An 18,877-nucleotide genomic window follows, 5' to 3' on the forward strand; every position below is an offset into this window, starting at 1 on the left:
CAACCCCGCTTCCCCTTCATCCCCCCCCGCCGTGACCGGCGTCTCCCCGGGGGCAGGCGGCGTCGCCCGGGGTGCGGAGGTGCCGGTGACACTCACATGTCCCAGGAGAGGCGGGGGACGAGGCGCGGGGCGAGAGCGGGCCTGGCTCGGTGCATCCCCTTTGTTCCACTCCCATGGACGGGGAGCAAAGCGGGGAGTTCGTGCAGGCTCTTGGCAGCGCCCACCCCGGCTCTCTCCATGGAAACGCGGGAGCCATGTGATTTCGGCAGGAAACCACGGCCCCGCCAGCGGCAATGGCGGCCACACGGCCCGGGAGCGCCTCCCTCCCCGAGGAGACCGCGACCGCCACGGCCATCCCCGCCACCGCCGTGCGGGGCTCCCGTCCACACCGCCCCAGCCCGCCGGTGCATCGGCATCTCCCGGGGGTCCGCCAGTCTCCCCCGAAAGTTGCCTGCGCCCCATTCCCAGCCCCGCCCGTACAGGCAGCCAGCACTCGCCCCCGGGGGAAACTCGCTCCGGAAAGCAAATGGCTGTAGCTCCCCCAACCACCAAGGGCCACGATAGTCCCCCCGGGCTTCAACATTCCCTGAAACACCCCGAGCAGGTTGCACAGCCCGGAGATGGCGGGGACAGCATCTCTGGGCGGTGAAGTGACATGACCAAGGCTGTGCAGTTGGTCGGTGGCAGAGACATCCTTGCTCCCAGCTCTGCGGTACCCAACACCTCACTCTGCCTTCCCCCCACCTCCTGACCCTAGCTGTTGCAAGCAGGAGCCATTCTCTGACCTAAGCCAAATGGCACGTCCACCACGGGAGAGCAAAACACAGGCACCGACCCGCATACCCCACACCCACCAGCCTCCAGGCTCCATATGGAAGGAGTGCAGGACTGTTCTCAGCATCCACAGCTACGGGATGGGCAGCCCTGGTGCAAACGCAGGCTGCCACCTAACAGATGCTGACGTTACATGGCACTGGCTTCCTCATGGAGCATTATGGCTGCCCTGGTCAGACCCTGCCCTGCCAGTCCAAGTCCAAGTCCAAAACCCTGACAGCTCTGAGCATCCCCAAAGCTGTGGGTGGAGAGGAGGGAGGAAGCCATGCTTCTCCAGCACCATGCCTGCTGAGGCAATGCACCCCGCTCCTCTCCTTTCTCCCAAGCCCATCTTTCTCCTACCTGTCCTAGATCATGTTGAATTGACCCAGTTTTAAATGGGTCTGATGCCTTTGTGGCCCCAGTGAGACATCCTCCATGCAAGGACGAGACAGTGCAGCGCTCCAGCCAGCCCTGTGATGCAAAAGCACTAATTAGACCATCTCCAGGTCTCAGAGCTCAGCACAGCAGGGCAACATCAGCGATGAGGAAATCATTGCACCAGTGTTGCTCTCCTGGGGTCACACCAAGGAGTGGAGCGTTGCTGCCAAGGACACTCAGCAAGAACCAGGGCGTCCCAGCTCCCAGCTCATCTCTCCAGACTGGCCTGGTTATGTGGAAGGAGAAGTTCTGCAAAGATGGGAGAGAGGACAGCAGGTCCTGCAGCCACCAGGGAAAAGCCAAACCAAAGGGCTAACACAGGTAGAGAGGATGTGTGGATCCATCAAGCCAGATGGCTGATCAATCAACCCCTGTCCCAGCACCATGAGGCACGTGGTCCTTGTCCCATCAGGATGGCCCACCACGTGCAAGGTGTGCTCAGCACCACCGTGCTACGCTGTCATCACCTGATCCAGCATCCCATGGGGATCGGGTTGGGGGCTGGATCCCACCCACACCCTGTGGATGGTGTCACCACCTACCCACTCCTTCACAGCAAGGTGGGTCTTCAGATACTGAGCATTTGGAATGGGATGGAATGGGATGGGATAGGGTAGGGTAGGGTAGGGTAGGGTAGGGTAGGGTAGGGTAGGGTAGGATAAATTTTCAGTTGGAAGTGACCTACAACAATCATCTGGCCCAACTGCCTGACCACCTCAAGTCTGACCAAAAGTTAAATCATGTTATTAAGGGTATTATCCAAATGTCTCTTAAAAACAGACAGGCTTGAAGCATTGACTACTTCTCTATGAAGTCTGTTCCAAAGTTTGATCACCCTCTTGGTAAAGATTTGGGATGCCTGTAGATGGACTGACCCACACCACCACATTTTGCTTACCTGTGCACCACCATTGCAAGGTAAAACACCATTCTAAACCCTTGGCAGATGGGGAGCAGCTGTATCCCTCTGCAGACATCAGGAGATGAGCCCGCGGCAAGGCCAGGGCCAGCGGTGCTGCCTGCAGCACTCCTGCCTGCAGCCACATGCCTGCCTGCCCTGCCAGATTGGAGATGTTGAGCTCAACACTCCCTCTGCCAAGGCTCAGTCTGGCACACCACACCGGCTATTCTAGGTCACCGGGAGCTTGCTCGGCACAGACCAGCTTTGCAAACAAAAGCAAAGGCAGGCTTGGCATCCGAGTCCGCATAGCACCCCCCTGCCTGCTTTGCAAAGTCCCCTCCTGGTTTTAAGGAGGGACGATGCCCACCGGCAGGCAGGGGTTAACCTTCCCAGCACAGATACAAATACTCCTGGAGCCCAGCCACTGAAGGAGGCTTCCCGGCAGTCCCCAGGTGCTGGTGCAGGCAGGAGTCCCCGAGCACAAGGACACCCTGTCTGAGCACCAGCTGGCATCACCCAGCACCTCTCAGCACAGGATCGCACCTTGCTGGAGCCTGATGACCTGGGACCACCCTCAGTATATTCATCTCTCCCTGGCAGCTTCAGCAACCGGCTATGCCAGCTGCCTGCAGCTGCCTGCTGCGATGCAGAGAAAGTTCTGAGCCATCAGCGGACCCCTGCGCCGCAGGTCTCTGCCCAAATTGCACTTCTCACTGCAGGCTGGGCCTGGAGCCACGTCTTCCTCTCTCCCCTCTCTCTGGAGGGCAGGAGGCCAGCTGTTGGCTCCAGGCCTGCCTCCCTCCACTGCTGCGTGCTCAGCATTCCTGCTCAGCGTTGGAGCAAGGCAGTAAAAGTGGGCCAGGGCTTCAAGCCTTGTGCCGGGACAGCCACGCGTGCTGGGCACACTTAGAGCCTGGTCATCGTCCCCAGGAGCAGCCGAGGTGCCTCGGCTCAGCAGAATCTTCTGCAGGCTCAGAGTTGAGCATCCCGGCGCCAGGCTCCTCATCCCTCCAGCTGCACATTTTTGGGGGAACTCAACTGGGGAAAAAGCGAAGAGCTGGTGCAGCATGAGCGACGTGAGCCGCCGCTCCAGCTGACTCACCGGGGCCCCAGCCGTGCTGGGAACTGGCCGGCAGCGGGGAGAGGCTGTGCCAGCAGGTCCTCTGAGCTCTGCTGGGAACCATTCCCCGGAGCGCTCAGGGCCGTCCATAGTGGCACGGGCACAGCCCTGACCCAGCCTGTCCCTCTCCATGGGGCAGAGCTGCCTGTCCCGGCACTTTGCCTGCCTGCAGGGCTAGAAGAGGAGAGGTGAGGGCATCCTCAGAGTGGTCACAAACCTGCTCGGCATTGGCCGGTGCTGGGTGCCGATCAGCTTGCCCAGACTGTCTGTCTGGCAAGCAGGGACCCAAGTCCAAAGCCAGAACACACAGATTGCAACTGCATGAGCTTCAGCCCCAGCACGGGCCAAGGAGGGCAAGGAGCTGCTGAAGGACACTGTGGACTAATCCAGGCTCCCTAGCCACCACCCAGCTCTCCCCTCTAACTTCCTTCTCCACCCTGGGAAGGTGGCAGGCAGCACCTCCAACCCCTACCCTGGCTCAGCTTAAGAGGCTGCCCATCCCCTGGGACCACATCACCTCCTGCAAACAGGCAGCCGTCCCTGCCTCAGCATGGTAGGAACCATCTCACACACACCCCAGAGGAATCACTCCAAAAGTATTCATGATTCACAGGATTCCTGCAGCCCCCTCAGGGACCATCTGACACAGAGCAGGAAAGCTGAGGTCATGGACAAGCCCAGCAACCAGCCCCGCTCAACACACATGGCCAGATCACGGTGCGGCAACAGCAACCTGGGGATTCGGCATTGCGCCCAGTAAAGCTCAGCCCAGCGGGTCGGCTGCTGCAGGAATAACTTGTCCCAAAGCTGGCCCAGGCCAAGCACGCCGGTGCCGCAGGGGATGCAAGAGGAAAAGGCAATTTGGAACAGGAGGTGCTTTGGCAGGGCTGTTTGCAAACACATGCCAATGTGGTCCTCCCCAAGCAGCGCAGAGGACCCCACGCCTACCCTGACCGATGTGGGGTCCCCATTCCCCTGCGAGCAGCACCCACTGCACCCAGAAGCACAGAGCAGCTCCGTGGGAAGCAGCCAGCGGGCACCCACGTTGGTCTCCCAGAGCATGAAAATGCTGCCTGCAGCAAGCACCAGCCTTCAGCAAATGATCCCTCCAAAGAAAACAACAAAGAAAGCAACAAAGAAAATGCTGGGATGGGGATTAAGGAAATGAAACCAGCTGCACGGGGTAAGCAAGGATAGGAAGTGGCTGTAATCATCTCCTGTCCCCGTTGGCCTGCAGCTCTCCCAGCCCAGATCCTGCAGCACGGCACATATAAACCCAACGGGAAATCATGTGCTAGCAAGTGCATCAGACAACTGAACAACTGGTCCCTGGATGGGAACAGGCACCTGGTGACCCTCCATGCACCCCAGCCTGGCACTTCTCTGCTCACTCCAACCCTGCGGAAGAGAAGATGCAGGGAAACATGACTCCATGAGCTGCACTCACTCTGCTCCTGAAGCTGGCACCACGAGATGGCATCTCAGGAGCTTTGCCCTCATCTCATGCCTCTTCTGCCTGTCCTGAGCTGCTGGTTCAAACTGGTCCCAATGAGAAGGGTGTCCCTGGAGAAAAGTCACAGCAGGCAAACAGCCAGACCAGGGGTAAAACTAGTTGCTAAAGCTGCTGTGCGGGGAGAGAGGGGACATGCTGATAATCCGGATCCTGCCCCTTCCTCCCCACCCAAGTGATGCTCCCCTGAGCTTGAGGGCAGTGGGCTCTCTGCAGGTCAAGCCCCCTTTCATGTGCCTCTAGCACATGTGTTGATGCCACCAGCCCCGGGCTGTGGCTCCAGCCAGTCTCTCCTGTATCTGTCACATGCCTTGGCGCGTTGGGGCCAGCTCTGTTTACATCTGCACGTCTCAGATTCTCCTGCCGGGGATGAGTCAGGCTTCCCTCCAACACCCTGCCGGGGCGGCAGTGTCAGAGCCCCAGCGCTGTGTCACCAGCTGGCGTTTGCCTCCCTGCCGGCACAGGGCTGGAAAGGGCTCGCACAGCCATTGGCTTTCCATCCTGCTCCCAGCCATCTGCAGCAGCACGGCCGGCACTGGAGGCTGGAGCTGGCTGCCAGGAAGCTTTCCCTGGCTCGGCTCCACCAGGCCGGTTTCCTTCCCCTCCACCCCACAAGCACGTCACAGCTCAGCATGTTTGGGGGGAGTCAAGCCCCACAAGCCCCCAGCCCCTTTCAGAAGGTCTAGTGTGGGTGGGATGGCCGGGGTGCTGCTGAGGAATGCCTATGTCTGCAAAGTCTTGGGGTGCTGAGGTGGCTCCTGGGGCGCCAGCTCACAAGAGAGGGAGGTGTCCTGGATTTGGGACCATTGGGGACAGAGGTAGGGCCCGAAGGGGAAGCCAGCCCTCTTTTGTGCCACCCCAGGACCTTGTGCTGCTGGTCAAGCCAGCACTGGACTTGTGGGGTGGCAAGATGGGTGCCAGCCCCATACCACTGCCCTGCCTGGTGCAGTTTCTCCAGTGGAAAACAGTGGTCTGTCCCCTCAAGAGGGTCCCCAGCTGAGCCGCAGTGAGGGCAGCATCCCTGGCCCTTCTCCAGGGGGACAGCAGATACCTCCAGCCTCATCCTGCCTGGGGGACCTTCTGCTCCTTCTACCCCACATATCCCAGATTCCGGAGAGCTCTCCCTCTCCAGAGAGAGACCTTTTCCCTTTGCTTCCAGCTTTCCCAGAGTGCGAAAAGAGCCTTGAGGCTCCATTTCGGGTCCCCCCCACCTGCATTCCCCTCGCTGTGCCCAGGGCTGGGAGCGGGCTGGCTCCACACGAGCACAATAACAAGAAGTGTGTTGGAACCGTTGGGAAGGAGCGATGTTCTGGGATGGTATGCAGCCCTGACAGCACTGGCTCTGCTTTAAAGGGTAACTTTATCCTGTAATAACAAACAAGAGGAGCCAAGTTCCTCCCCAGCGTCACTTCCCTGGCTCCAAGGAGAGGGACACAGGGGAGAGAGAGCTCATCAAAATGAGCCTGAATCCTTGTTCTTGCCATCACTGGAGCTCAAGTCTTCTCCCTAGAGCAAACAAGAGTGGAAGGATGCTCCAGGGGAGTAGGGCTGGCACCTGAGTAGGCATCCTGGCCACTCAGGTCCAGCCTCTGCATTCCAGGCAAAGGCTGGGACACAAACCAGGTGGCTGGAGAGGATGGGATGGTACCTGCTGGTCCCCAGGGACATCCCTGAAGTCCCTGTGCCTCTCACTGTGTTTGCACAGGTGCATTTGGGTGCTGATGTGCGGAGGACGGAGGGGACAACCCCTCTAGCAAGCCCTGTTGCACAGGAGAGCAGCAGGAAGGCTTCCCCAGCCCCGGGCATGCCCTGGGCAGCTTAACCCCATCCCCACAGCCCCCTGTGTCATCAAAACACCAGACAGACATGCGAGCAGCTCAGTGCCATGCCGGCTCCGGGTACAGCCTCCCAGGAACTTGTTCTACAACAGCTGGAAATTCAGGCGCAGCTGGTGCCAGGGGACAGACAGGGAGAGGCTGACCTGCCTGCACCAAATCCCCCATCAGGACTCTTCAAAGCGGGACCAGGTCCCACAGCCAAAGACCCGCTCTGGCAGTGTCATCCCTTTTGTGGGCACCGCTGGGCACAAAGGCGTGGGGAGAAGCCTTGGCTGTGGGAGGGAGGGCGAGCACCTCGCTGCAACCCACGTGTGCATGCTCCTAAGCCGAGTTCAGGCGACTGCACAGCTTGTAGAGCTCCCAGATGGGTTTTTTTGGAAGACACGCGTGTGTTGGCTGTGTCAGGTCCCCAGGGCATGGGGCAGGCTGGCCCAGGCAAACCTCTGGTTGATGCTGGGGGTGCACATGCAGCACCAGGGTGTGCAACGGGCACACGAACATATGTGATGCATTTGCAGGAGAGCCCGGAGCATCTCTGCATCACCCTGGCAGGCTCCCCGGCTGGGTGACCTACCTCTGCTCCTGCATGGACACTAATGCTTGGGAAATATGTCCCATGTGGCCAGTGCTGGCAGGACACTAAGGCACTGAGGTCCCCTCCCTGCCACATGAGAAGTGGGGGACAATTTGGCCGAGTTCAGTTGCATGAGAAGACGACATGGAGAACATTGCTGAGATATCCATCTGGTTTCCACTTACCCAGGGAGCAGCAGGTAGCACCTCTGGAGACCCTGGGGTTTGATTAAACCCCAGTTCATCAAATGAAGCTGGTGAAGTGCTGCAATTTTCTTCCCCAGGATGGATTTCCTCCAAACCTTTTATTAGGTATTTGGGTTAAATCTGTGCCAAGCTGGTAAAGCTTCCACTTCCATGGTGCCCCCCATAGCAGACCGGAGAGGCTTCCCAAGGAAGCACCAGGCAGGATTCAACCAGCTAAAAGAGGGAAGAAAGAACAAGGAGGAAATCATCAGCACCTGAAGACTTCAGGACCTCTCCACACTGAGAGATGACAATGGCAGTATCCGCCCTCTGCAAAGGTGGCTGTGCGAGACAACAGGGCTTGGGGAAGACCTGTCAGGGGGTGCTGCTTGTCCCCAAGGAGGTAAAGGCTGCAGCAAGCTCCTGGTGCCAAACCAAACCATCCTCCCAGGGCAGCCATGGAGCCTACCTGGCTCTGGCCAACGGGAGCAGCGAGCAGCAGGTCAGGCAGCAGCGGGTTAAAAGCTTGAGGTGGAACTTGGTGAGCTGCTTCCTCCCCACTAACAATAACCCAGCTAGAGGGAAAAGGGATTCATGGGGCTCTGCAGGGTCAGATAGCGACGGAGCAACCCTGGCCCCGCAGCTGCGGCGGTGCTAGAGGAAGCCTCGGCACATTATCTGCTGGCCCCACTTGGCTTCTTTGGCAGCTCTTGGGCTGCGGGGGCCAGGACCTGCTTCCTCCTGAGCCACATTTCTCATGCACCCAGGCTGGGGTCCCAGTACTTCGGTGGCAGCCCTGAACCCCGGGACCCTCCCAGCATTGCACCCTGCAGAGAGCTGCAGTTGCCCAGATGATCCAGCCTTCCCAGCGTTGGTTTACCCCACTGCTGGTGGCTCTGGCAATGGTCACCTGGGGCTCTGAGCCACAGGACTGCAGTGCCACCCAGCACGGAGATGCCCCCACTGTGACCATCCTGCTTCCCTGTCCCCCCCATGCCATGGACAGTGCCCGCACCTTGGCAGAATGAAGAGCTGTTCTGGCTGGAAGGAGACTCCTGCCGAGAGGATCTCCAGGTCTTGATGAGGTCCCTGCAGTTCTGGTTGCCTCTGCTCCTGGTCCTTCCCCAGCCAGTGAAGGTCCTGCTGCACCTGGAGCTGCTGCAGCCACCCTGGCCACACGGGCTGGTGTCCCAGCGCTTCCTCGTGTGCTGCCTGTTTGTGACCTGCCTCCTGCTCCACCTCCGCAGCCGTGTCACAGGAGCAGCCCTTTTCCGTTCCCTGCCTCCTCTTCTGCCCCCGCCCTGCTCCTGGAGCCTGTCACGGGGGCTCTGTTTGCCCCACTTGAGCATGGTGGGGTGCCCCTCACTTGGCCTGATTCTGGCAAGTCCTGCCAGGACTCTCCATGTCCTCCCCACTCCTGCCTTGACCCATGGACATGTCTGACACCAGCTGCTGGTGCAACAAGTCTTTTCTGGTGGCTGTTGGTCTGAAAGGTGTCAGCTGGTGAAAGACCCTGGAAAATATGGGCCTTTCCCATCACTGAAGTCAATCCCTGGAGCCTGGAGAACTGCTGAGCTCCCCAGAGCAGAGAGATATGCTGAGGGTGGTGAAACATTGGCCCATGTTGCCCAGAGAGGTGGTGGATGCCCCTTCCCTGGAGACATCCCAGGCCAGGCTGGACGGGGCTCTGAGCAACCTGACCTGGTGAAGATGTCCCTGCTCATGGCAGGGTTTGGATTGGATAAGCTTTGAAGGTCCCTTACAACTGAAACTATTCTATGATTCTGTGTTTACCCCAGATACTACTGTGGCCCCACAGGGGCTGGTGGAGGCAGTCTGAGCTGCTCTGGGTGACAACCTTCCCACCCATGCTCCCTGGAAGTCCCCAGATGTGTCCCTGTGTCCTTTTGCAGCCCCTATGTGAAGGGTACCTGAAATGCTCCCTACTACTGGACCCAGCAGCTCCCCAAGGTCCAATTGGTACCTGGTCCCCAGCTTCAGAATAGAGATGGATCAGCTGCTAAAAAGCAGATGTATCCTAAACTATCCTTGCTCTGTCCCAGTTTGCCCATGCTCCCAGGGAGCTGGCATTTCCCTGTGCTGCAGCCCAAGGGAAGGACCCAGGGCAGGGTGCTCAGGTCTGTGCATTGCCATCATGGTGGGCAGGGGGGACGCTGAGATCTGACACTGCCCAGAGCCGGAAGATAAGCCTGACACAAAGGGCAAAACCAGCAAAAGGGAGTAAGCAAGGCAGGAAACATCAGGCAGAAGAGGAAACAGGGAGATAATCAGCTGCATGAGCGCAAACACCGGAAACTTGTGCAAAGGAAAAGCCGACACCACTTGGCAAGCACTGGAGAGAGAGACCTGCCCTTCTGCCATCTCACTGTGGCTTCTTGAGGAACACATGCCCTGGAGCACCGTAAGGTTCTTGGGCATCCCTGGCCACCAAGTTACCAGGACTGGCGCAGTCCCTGGCAGCTCAGTGCCAGCACGTCCCTGGGATAAGCCTTGTCTTGGGGGGCAGGATGGGCTACTGGGGAGCAGCTGGCCTCACTTGGGAAAGGAAAGCACTCACCAATGGTGATTCCAAATTGCAGAGGTCCACGGTGGGACATACTGGCTTGAAAAATGGGATTGACTGACCTGATGCCATTTGGCTCTGGCACAGCAATCAACCTGTTGTCCCAGCACCCGAAGGGAAGGCCACTGCACTTGGCTTCCCACTAGCTGAAGCTCATGGTGCTTCAATGTCCAGCAGCCCCTCGAGGTTTGTTCTCATCCCTAGCACCTAGGCTTCTAGTAATGCCAGAGCAGACCTCACCTGCAGAGCTTCCCATTTCTCTTCCCACAACTTTTGACACAACTGGGTCACACAAGGCCACCCACGTCCCAGGTGACCTGCCCACACTGTGATGTCCCACTTCCCAGAGGGCTGGAGATACAGATTTGCCAGCCTCAGCCAAAACCTCACTGCCACAGCAGGTGGGCAACTGTCCCATGTCATCAGCACTGCAGACCACCAGCCAAGAAGATGGAGCTTGTCCCAGCTTTCAGCAGTCCCGTTTCACCTCACATTCCCAGGGCAGCTGCGTCCATCTCTCGGGGCTGGCAATGGAGGCGGGGGGTGGCGCTACAGGCTGCCTGCAAGCGGTGATAGGATCCAGCACATGACATGGGCAGAAAGGAGAAACATGGAGCCAGATGGCCATGGAGCCAGATGGCCATGGAGCCAGCTCCAGGCCAGGACAGAGTCAGTCTCAGTGCAGCCATTGCAGCTGGGAGAAGGCACGAGTACTAATTGACTTTATTTATTAGCAAGGTGAAGGCAAAGATTACAGGCTGCCCTGCACACCCAGTAGTGGAGTCCCAAATAAGACCCTTGCAGACCCCAGAGAGCTGAGCATCCTGGTGTTTTGGGGCACCTGGTGAGCCCCCTGGCACTGTGAGGTGTCCTCACAGGGACAGAGAGCAGTTACCAAGGAATGGCTTGCCCTTTCCAGTTGAGCAGGGTCCCGCTGTGTTTCTCAGAGAGGATGGGCAGTACAGACAGCAGCCCCTGCACGCTTGTGTCCACTGTCAGCTCAGCCTAAACGGGCACAAGTGAGGAGAAGGACTGAGACCCCACCGGCATTCCCAGACACCCCACCGGCACCCACTCAGCTTGTGCATGTTGGCAGCTGGGCTCCTTCCACCCAGACCAAGCGGAGAGCCACAGAAGGTGGAGTGGGTCTGGTACAGGGGATGGTTGCGTGTCTGCATGCTAACTGATGGTTTGGATGGAGGTGCCTTGGGCTGGGAAGCCAATTACAGGTTTAAAACAACAGGACACATAAAAGATCCCTGATGAAAGCATGATGCTACACGCAGCCTTCTCAAAACTCCAGGGTTGCAGGGACCACCCCAAACCCACAGATTTTGCAGAATGAGGTGAGATCTCATGGAACTGCAGCTCTTCGGGGAAGGCAGCACAGGATGGGATGGTGTTGCTCCTCTCCTCCCTGCTTTGTTGGATTCAGGTTCTCTACGCATCTCCAGGCTGCCCAAAGCCATTTGTCCCTCCTGCTCACCACAGCCATGTGCTGATGCTATTTCCCAGAGAGCACCCACATGGTCTGCAGGGGCCCAGCACAGATGCAGTAAACTCACAGCCTGAGAGGCAACTCATTCGCACACGGATCCCTCCTCCTGAGAGACATCCCAGCCACCCAAGGCACCTCCCATGCCACTGCAAGTTTGTCTTGAAGGCTCGGGTCCCACCTGTGGGTTCCCCACCTCAACTTGCTCAGCCAAAACCCACCTCCTGGGTGCCCATGTCGGTTTTCACCCAGCCGGGGTGAAGTGCCACACAGAGGATCCCGGCTGCCCCGTAGGTCAGAGCCTGGCACTGGGTGAGCATGTTGAGTGCAGCCTGGGGAAGGAAGGAAGGAAGGATCAGCCACGGGTAGTAGAAAGCTCCATACCTCAGACTCCCTTTCCCATCCCTGCCACATGGCAAGGAAGAAATAGCAATGCCAGGTCTTCAAGAGACAGTACCTGTGTCCCCTAGGTGGGCACCAGCTGGGCATGGAGATGGCCAGGGAGCTCGGGCAGTGATCAGCAGGGATAAGTCCCTCCATCTCACAATCCCAGGTGCTGCCCTGGCAAGGGGCAGCTCCAACTGCCACCGAGCTCACGAGCACGGGCAGGTCCCCAGTCTCTGTACCTTGCTGCAGCGGTAGGAGATGACCGGCTTGAAGAAGGACTCAGGAGTTTTCTGGATGGACCCCATGATGCTGGAGATGTTGATAATGGCTGCCTTGCTGCAACTCAGTCCCTCTTCTGTGCTCTCCTTGGCAGCCTTCTTCAACAGGGGCAGGAACGCCTGGGGAAAAGCATCCTTGTGAGATGCCTGTGCCTTCAGCCAGCAACTGCAACTTAGGGCAACTGCAACCCTGCCTGCCTATGGCAGGGAGGATGAGGAGGAACAGTGGGAAGCCAAGAGAGCCCAGGTGTTTTGCTGCAATGGCCCTGCCTGCTCCTAGTTAGCCCAGCACAGTGCAGTGGGGCTACAGGGTGCCTGGGCTGGGAGCACAGCCCCAGCACTGCCCCAGGAAACCTGGCAAAGCTCCCTGAGATAGAATCATAGAATCATTTTGGTTGGTAGACACCCTCAAGATCATCAGGTCTAACCATTAACCCAACACTAACACTACACCATGTCCCTAAGAACCTTATCTACACATCTTTTAAACCCCTCCAGGGATGGTGACTCCACCACTGCCCCAGGCAGCCTGTTCCAATGCCCGATAACCCTTTCCAGAAAGAAATTTTCCCTGCTATCGAATCTGAACCTCACAGACAACTTGAGGCCATTTCCTCTTGTCCTATCACTTATTACTTGGAAGAAGAGACCAACACCCTCCATGCTACAACCTCCTTTCAGGTACTAGTGGAGAGCGAGAAGGTCTCCCCTCAGCCTCCTTTTCTCCAGGCTGAACCCCTCCAGTTCCCTCAGCTATTCCTCATCAGACTTGTGCTCCAGACACTTCACCATCTTTGTTGTCCCTCTCTGAACTTACACCAGTGCCTCAATGTCTTTCTTGTAGTGAGGAACCCAAAACCGAACACAGGATACAAGGTGAAGTGTATCCATCGTCACCACAGACAGCCCAGTCTACCCTTAAACTGGCCTAAATTCCCCCTGCATGGTGAGCTCCATCCCCAGAGCTTCATCCATACCTGGGCCATCAGCATTGGCCCCACTGTGTTAGTCTTGTACACACTTATCATATCTTCAGCATCTGCTGTTGCCAGCGACGCCGTGGGGGTGTAGATGGCAGCATTGTTGATTAGCAGGTTCAAGCCCAAGCCGCCCAGCTTCCCCTCTACGATCTTCGCTGCATCAGTAATAGCCGAGGGATTCGAAATATCTGTGGTGGAAGAGAACAGGGTTTGAGAGCCGCGGGGGGCCTGGAAGAGGAGGGGGGTTAAGATGATGAGGAACAGCGATGCATCTCACATGGCCTTCCATGTGTGGGCACCAGATGGCGCTGTGCAACCACCTCTGAGCACCCCGGCACCCAAAGCCCCAACCCTTCCCAAAATTGCCTCCTCCACCACGCGCAGTTCCCCTCCACCAGCAGCTGAAGGACCCTGCCCTGGGGCAGCTCAGTGGGCAAAGCCACCCTGGGGACAGCCCTGCGGTGGCAAAACGCTGCTGTGACTCCCAAGCTGTGTCAGGGACCAGCAGGCACAGCGTCCTGTCAGTGGATGAAGTCCAGGCCTGAGCAAACTCTGGAGAACCCAGAGCAGTCACGGCAGTGGGGAACGGTCCCCACGGGGGCTGTGCTGGGACCTGCTGTGGGATGGCTGTGCAAGGCCCTAAGGCTCCTGCCCAGACTCTGGGTCAGTTGTACAAGCATTTCCATGGGAGCTGCCTTCCTCCTGGAGCCCTCCTAGCCTTGCCTGGGATTTGAGATCAAGGCAGCTCAGCTGCGTGGCAGAGCAAGGATGTGGTCACTTGGCTGGGGGATAGGGAGGCCACACAGGATGGGTCTCAAGAACCTCCTGGTCCTGCAGCCACAGGGCAAGAAGGCTCTGGGGAATGGGGCACTGGGGCTGAGACCGGTCTGGAAAAGCTGAGCTTTTGGCAGCAGGACCTGAAGCAGGTCTGAAGAACTGGATTCCCATGTAGAGCCTGAAGGCAGGGAGGGAAGAAGAACTGCAGCGAGTGTGGCCAGCAGCCACAAGTTCACTAGCTCAGAGGTGGAGCGTACCTACCCAGCTTTACAAGAACCAGGTTTGGGTGTTTGGATGCCAGATCTCTCAGCTCCTACAAAAAGAAACAAGAAACAGTGAGCGCAAGCCAGAAGAGATGCCAAGTATCATCCTGGGGCATCAGCAATGGTCTACCCTAAGGGAAACACATTCTGGATGTTACTCAGAGCCTGTGAATGCCTGGACTGGGGACCTACTGAGGTTCTCAGGCCTCTTCTAGGGTCCACAAAGCAACATGCATCTGTCTCCTTGGAGTGTGACACAGCCACAGCTGCAAGATACTACAGCCACTCTCCCAAAGGGTCTATGCACACAAACCAGGCAGAGCCACAGCAAAGCAAACCATTAAGGACCTGGGTAAATGGTGTAAACTGGCAGGAGATACGGCCAAAAATGTTTCCCAGAGGCTGCTGGAAGTGAGATGGAGGAGGAACGGCTGTGAGCACCAACATCAGGCTTGAAGTTTAGGGAAGTTGCATCTGGATCCAAACAGCCCAATCCCAGGACCTACTCTGCTCTGGACACTACATCTCACCTACTCAAACGAAATTAAGCACTTTGCACTTTTTTTTATTTATTATTTTCACCAAACGCAGAGGATTCAGAATCCAAAAGGGATAAAAGCTGAAACTTTCCGCTCTACAGTTCCAAGCAGCTCTTGCTCTAAGCTTTTTTCACCTATAGCAGGTTTCAGATGACAGAAATGTAAAGACTATATTCAAAGTGTCCAAAACTATTACTTTTAGAACTAAAAACCTCTTACAAACAATCCCACAGAGAATGCTACAGGGGAAACACAAATCAGTGGCTTCTTGTGAAGTGACACTTCTCCTAGGAGTTGTCCTATGAACGTGGAGCAGGAGAGCTGCTGCTGCTGGCTGTGGTTCACATTCAGTCACCTCCGGGCTTCCCCACCGTGCCCCATGTTCCCACATTCCCTCTGGGCTCAGGAAATTACGGAAAAATCCATCTAAACGGTTTGTGATTGCCAACAGGCACTTCTCCTCCCCTGTTTTGCCCAGCTGCTAGTCTCTATGGCCTTGCACCAAGCATAAGGTAGCCTCACGCCCTCCAGCACGTGATCCAGGCACAAAGGGGCAGAAGAAGCGATGTGGCTCTTGCAGTGGCACAAGCCTGATGGAGAGTCACTCTGTCCACAGTCTCCTGTGGTCATGGACTTCAGCAGCAACACCGTGAAGACGCTGCCCTTGTCCTGCTGTGGCTGGACAAGGCTCAGAGAGGCATCCCATGGTTGAGAGCAATGTGCAAGGATCACCCAGGGGAAAGTGGTGCCAGCCCAGCCCTGCAAAAAGTCCTCTGATCTTATCAGTGCCTGATACCAGCAAGTTGTCGGGGGAAGAACAGGGCAAAACGAAGAGACCCAAGATAGTTTTGTCTCACCAGCTTGGGCACCCCGGGCTGGTGGCAGGGTGGATTCTCACCACACTGGTATTACTCCTGAGCCGGAACAACACTGGCGGTGACCACACAACAACCATTCAGAGGACTTCCTAAGGTGTGAGCCCTGCACACAGCCAAGCTGCGAGCAGATGCAGCAAACCAATCAGCTGGAGGTGGGATCTATCAGAGAGCAAATGTCTGCATGCTGCTATTTCAGTGGGTCAGCTAAGCAGCGGGAAACCAAAGCTGGGCCTCAGGAAAGCTGGAAGCATGGCCATGCTTTGCTCCTGAGATTTCCTGCTGAAGCAACACGTGAAAGTCACATTTCAGTGCAGTGGAAAGCAGGGGAGGGAGGATCCCACCGCAGCTTTCAGGCTCTGCTCGCTAATGGACGCCCAGCTTTTATGGACACCAGTAACACATCACAGAACCGTCCAGAGCAGCATTGCTGCAAATCCCCCCAGCTCAGCCAGTCCCAACCACCAAGTCCAACCCTGCTCAGACCAAACTTTGCGTGAGCTGGCATCGTGCCCACTGGCCACGGGCAAAGCTTTGGCAGGGGAGGGCCAGCTGGGACATGGCCAAGGCAGCCTCAAATCTCCCAGCAGCACGGTTGGGGGGGACGGGACACAGCTTCTTCTGCACCCACTGCACAGCAAACCTTCAGAGGACCTTCACACCGGTGCAAACCCGCCGTCCCTTGCGAACACAATGCTTTTCTTCACGTTGGTGAAGTTACTCGAGCGTGTAACCAACGGCACCTGCCCGCCCCGATCCCCGCCCCGCTCTCACCTGGGCCCGCGGCCCCTCGGGGTCCCGACATGTCGCGAAGATCCAGGCGGGTGGCCGCGGTGTCGCCAGCAGCTGTTTCACCAGCTCCAGCCCGATGCCGCGGTTGCAGCCGGTCAGCAGCACCGTGCGCGCCCGCCCCGCCGCCATCGCCGCCCGCCCCCAGCGGGGCGGAACCGGCCCGGTACCGCCTCCCCGGCCCGGGCTGCCCGGGAAGGGCTTCCCAGCCACCCATGGGGCCGTGCGTGTGTGTATATGTGTGTGTGTATGCATTATCCCTCCCAGCTAACATGCAGTACAAACGCACCCCCATCTTGGGGGCCCCGACTGCCCCGGAATCCCCGCGGGAAGGAGCGACGGCTCCCGGAGGGATGCTGGGGGGCTGCAGGGACCCCCACCTCTTCCCAAGGCTGGGGTGCAGGGGAGAAGGCTTACAGTATTTCTGAGTTGGTATCTTCAGCACAGCAATGCAATTTTTCCCCCAGATAGGGAGAAGGAAAGGAAGGAAACCCAAAACTAAATACCCCCATTGAAATAAAAAACTTACGCTTTTTCTATGGATAAACAACGTTTAATCCAATTCCTTAAGTGTATTCCTTAAACACGTGTTCATTAGAGCATAAGCAGAACAGCGCTGGGTGGGTGGAGGATTCGCTCTGCCCACCACGCACACTTTCTAGCAATAAGAAGTGTGCTTAAATACAGTAAGGTATTACATATTCATAATAACCCCAGGAACGCCTATACATATTCATAACCTTTCCCCGCTTCTTGTTAAAATGAGTCTCAGATAACCATTTTCATTGTCTCCTCCCTGACCCTCCCCTGTTGCGCCTGCGCAGTGTCACTTGGTGATTTTGAGGAGGGGTCTTTGAGGGCCTTTGGATGAAGGCTCCTTCAGCTTTGTCACAGTGAACTTTTTACCTTTTTGGCTGATGACGATGAATTGGCTGGAACCCAAGTTGCCAAGTCAACCATGCCTCATTTGGTTGTATCTGTAAACATTATACATCTTAGCATGAATCACAACTGCATTTCTCACACCCATCAACCCAATTTATCAGGGAGGTACCAAATCCTTCCCAGCTGCTCTTTATTGCCTGCCCAGAAATGCACCTGGTTTGGCTGTTCAGAATATAAATGTGAACCATGAAAAGAGATGGGCTTTAAGCATCTGCTATTGGATACCTCCCATGGGGGCCTTGCTTGATTCACTTTTGTGCTTCAGTCATCCACAAAACAGGGCATTGTCAGCCCTTGTTAGTTAAATGTTGTGAGGCTTCCAGAAGGTAAAAAAGAGAAATGCAAACAATTGGAAAAAAAAAAAAAAAAAAACACCAAACCAACACACAAAACAAAAAAAAACCCACCACAATCACAAAGCTTACCCAAGTGCTTTAGTTTCTTTACAGGCCTTGGTAACATCCTACTGACTGGTAAAGCTTGAATCTGATATTACTGAATTTTGGAGCTCTTGAATGCATCAATATGCAAATGTCCCACCTGTTTGCTGCCCTCAGCCCCCACCAGGCCTTGGTGAGCTCTGGTGTCCTGTGGGCACAGCTTTGCTGTCTCTGCTGACTCCTCACGGCCCGCTGTGAGAGCCACCTCTCCATGCACCAGTCCTGGTGTGGTCCACTTGACCCTCACAATAACATCCCATCCTCCTGCATCCCTCAGACGCAGGACATGAAGCTGAGATGATCCTTGCGGAGGAACAAGTCCCAATGCAGGCTTAAGAATTTCTCCCATATCTTACGTTGTTGTGTTTCTTAGGGTGTCAGTCAATGTCCAGGTCCTATCAGTGGAGAGGCTGAGCTGTCAGCAACGAGCAGCCAGTTTTAGGAGGAAGGTCATATATTTTGGTTTTAAGAAAGCTGTGTTTGAGCTCAGGCTCTCACCCTTAGTCTCTGCACCATCCCATCACAATGGGCTTTCACCAGTGCTCTGCAGCCAAAATGAAAATGAGTCAGGGAGGGTGGCCATGACCTGCCGGGCTTCACAACACAGTTACAGGGCTGGGTAAGTCTCACCCAACCCCTCGATTAGCAGTTCCTTCATCAGTATTCATTCTTCATCAAGTGACTAAGATGTGATGACATGGCCCAAACCAGCCCTGAATACAATGTCAAACAAAGAGCCTTGATAGATAGCAGTATCCTTATTCTTCCTTACATAGTAGATTAAATGTATTAAAAATAATTGGGCCATTTGCCCATTTCCCTAGCTGGCAGAAAAAAAGCAGGTTTCTCAATGTTCTCGTCATTGCCCTTTGTGCAACATGCAGGTGAAGGTGAGCACACATGATCGTTCAGCAAAGGAGAGCGGAGGAGATGCGACAGCATCTTGGAAAACTGGCTCTGAATTTTCCTAGTGTGGTGGGGTGGAAAACATCCACATGTGAAATACGGCTGTCAGGAGTTACAGGAGAGGGGTGAACAGAAGGACCTTAATGCTCATCTCAAGGTGTAGACCATCGCTCCTCCCTGTCTTGGTGCCAGGTTGGACTCTGGCTCCTGGAGAAGCAGTGCTTGTTTAAACTCTAA

At 56.4% G+C, this 18,877-nt stretch overlaps 2 protein-coding genes across 5 annotated transcripts in view; both read right to left on the reverse strand.

Moving 5' to 3' along the window:
• The window catches only part of RIPOR1 (RHO family interacting cell polarization regulator 1), a 32,636-nt gene extending 24,068 nt beyond the window's left edge, over positions 1–8,568 (reverse strand). For 2 of the 4 annotated variants that reach the window (XM_082062403.1, XM_082062405.1), the window contains exon 1: positions 97–219. In XM_082062403.1, the coding sequence (XP_081918529.1) occupies positions 97–175 (79 nt within the window). In that variant the 5' untranslated portion in view covers positions 176–219. Of the gene's footprint in view, positions 1–96; positions 220–4,722; positions 4,743–7,382; positions 7,617–8,397 lie in introns of those variants that run through there. The other 2 variants (XM_082062406.1, XM_082062407.1) reach the window with 2 other exon arrangements.
• A 2,104-nt stretch (positions 8,569–10,672) lies between these two features.
• LOC309444529 (C-signal-like) lies at positions 10,673–16,494 on the reverse strand. The gene is made up of 6 exons (XM_082062432.1): positions 16,335–16,494; positions 14,145–14,196; positions 13,104–13,294; positions 12,088–12,246; positions 11,683–11,793; positions 10,673–10,971 (listed from the first exon to the last, which is right to left on the reverse strand). Exons 1-6 carry the CDS (start codon positions 16,479–16,481, stop codon positions 10,858–10,860), a joined length of 774 nt encoding a protein of 257 aa, XP_081918558.1. The 5' UTR covers positions 16,482–16,494; the 3' UTR covers positions 10,673–10,857.
• Positions 16,495–18,877: the final 2,383 nt, after the last annotated feature.

The sequence above is a fragment of the Streptopelia decaocto genome (assembly GCF_964273445.1).
Source record: "Streptopelia decaocto genome assembly, chromosome: 11".
NCBI lineage: Eukaryota > Metazoa > Chordata > Aves > Columbiformes > Columbidae > Streptopelia > Streptopelia decaocto.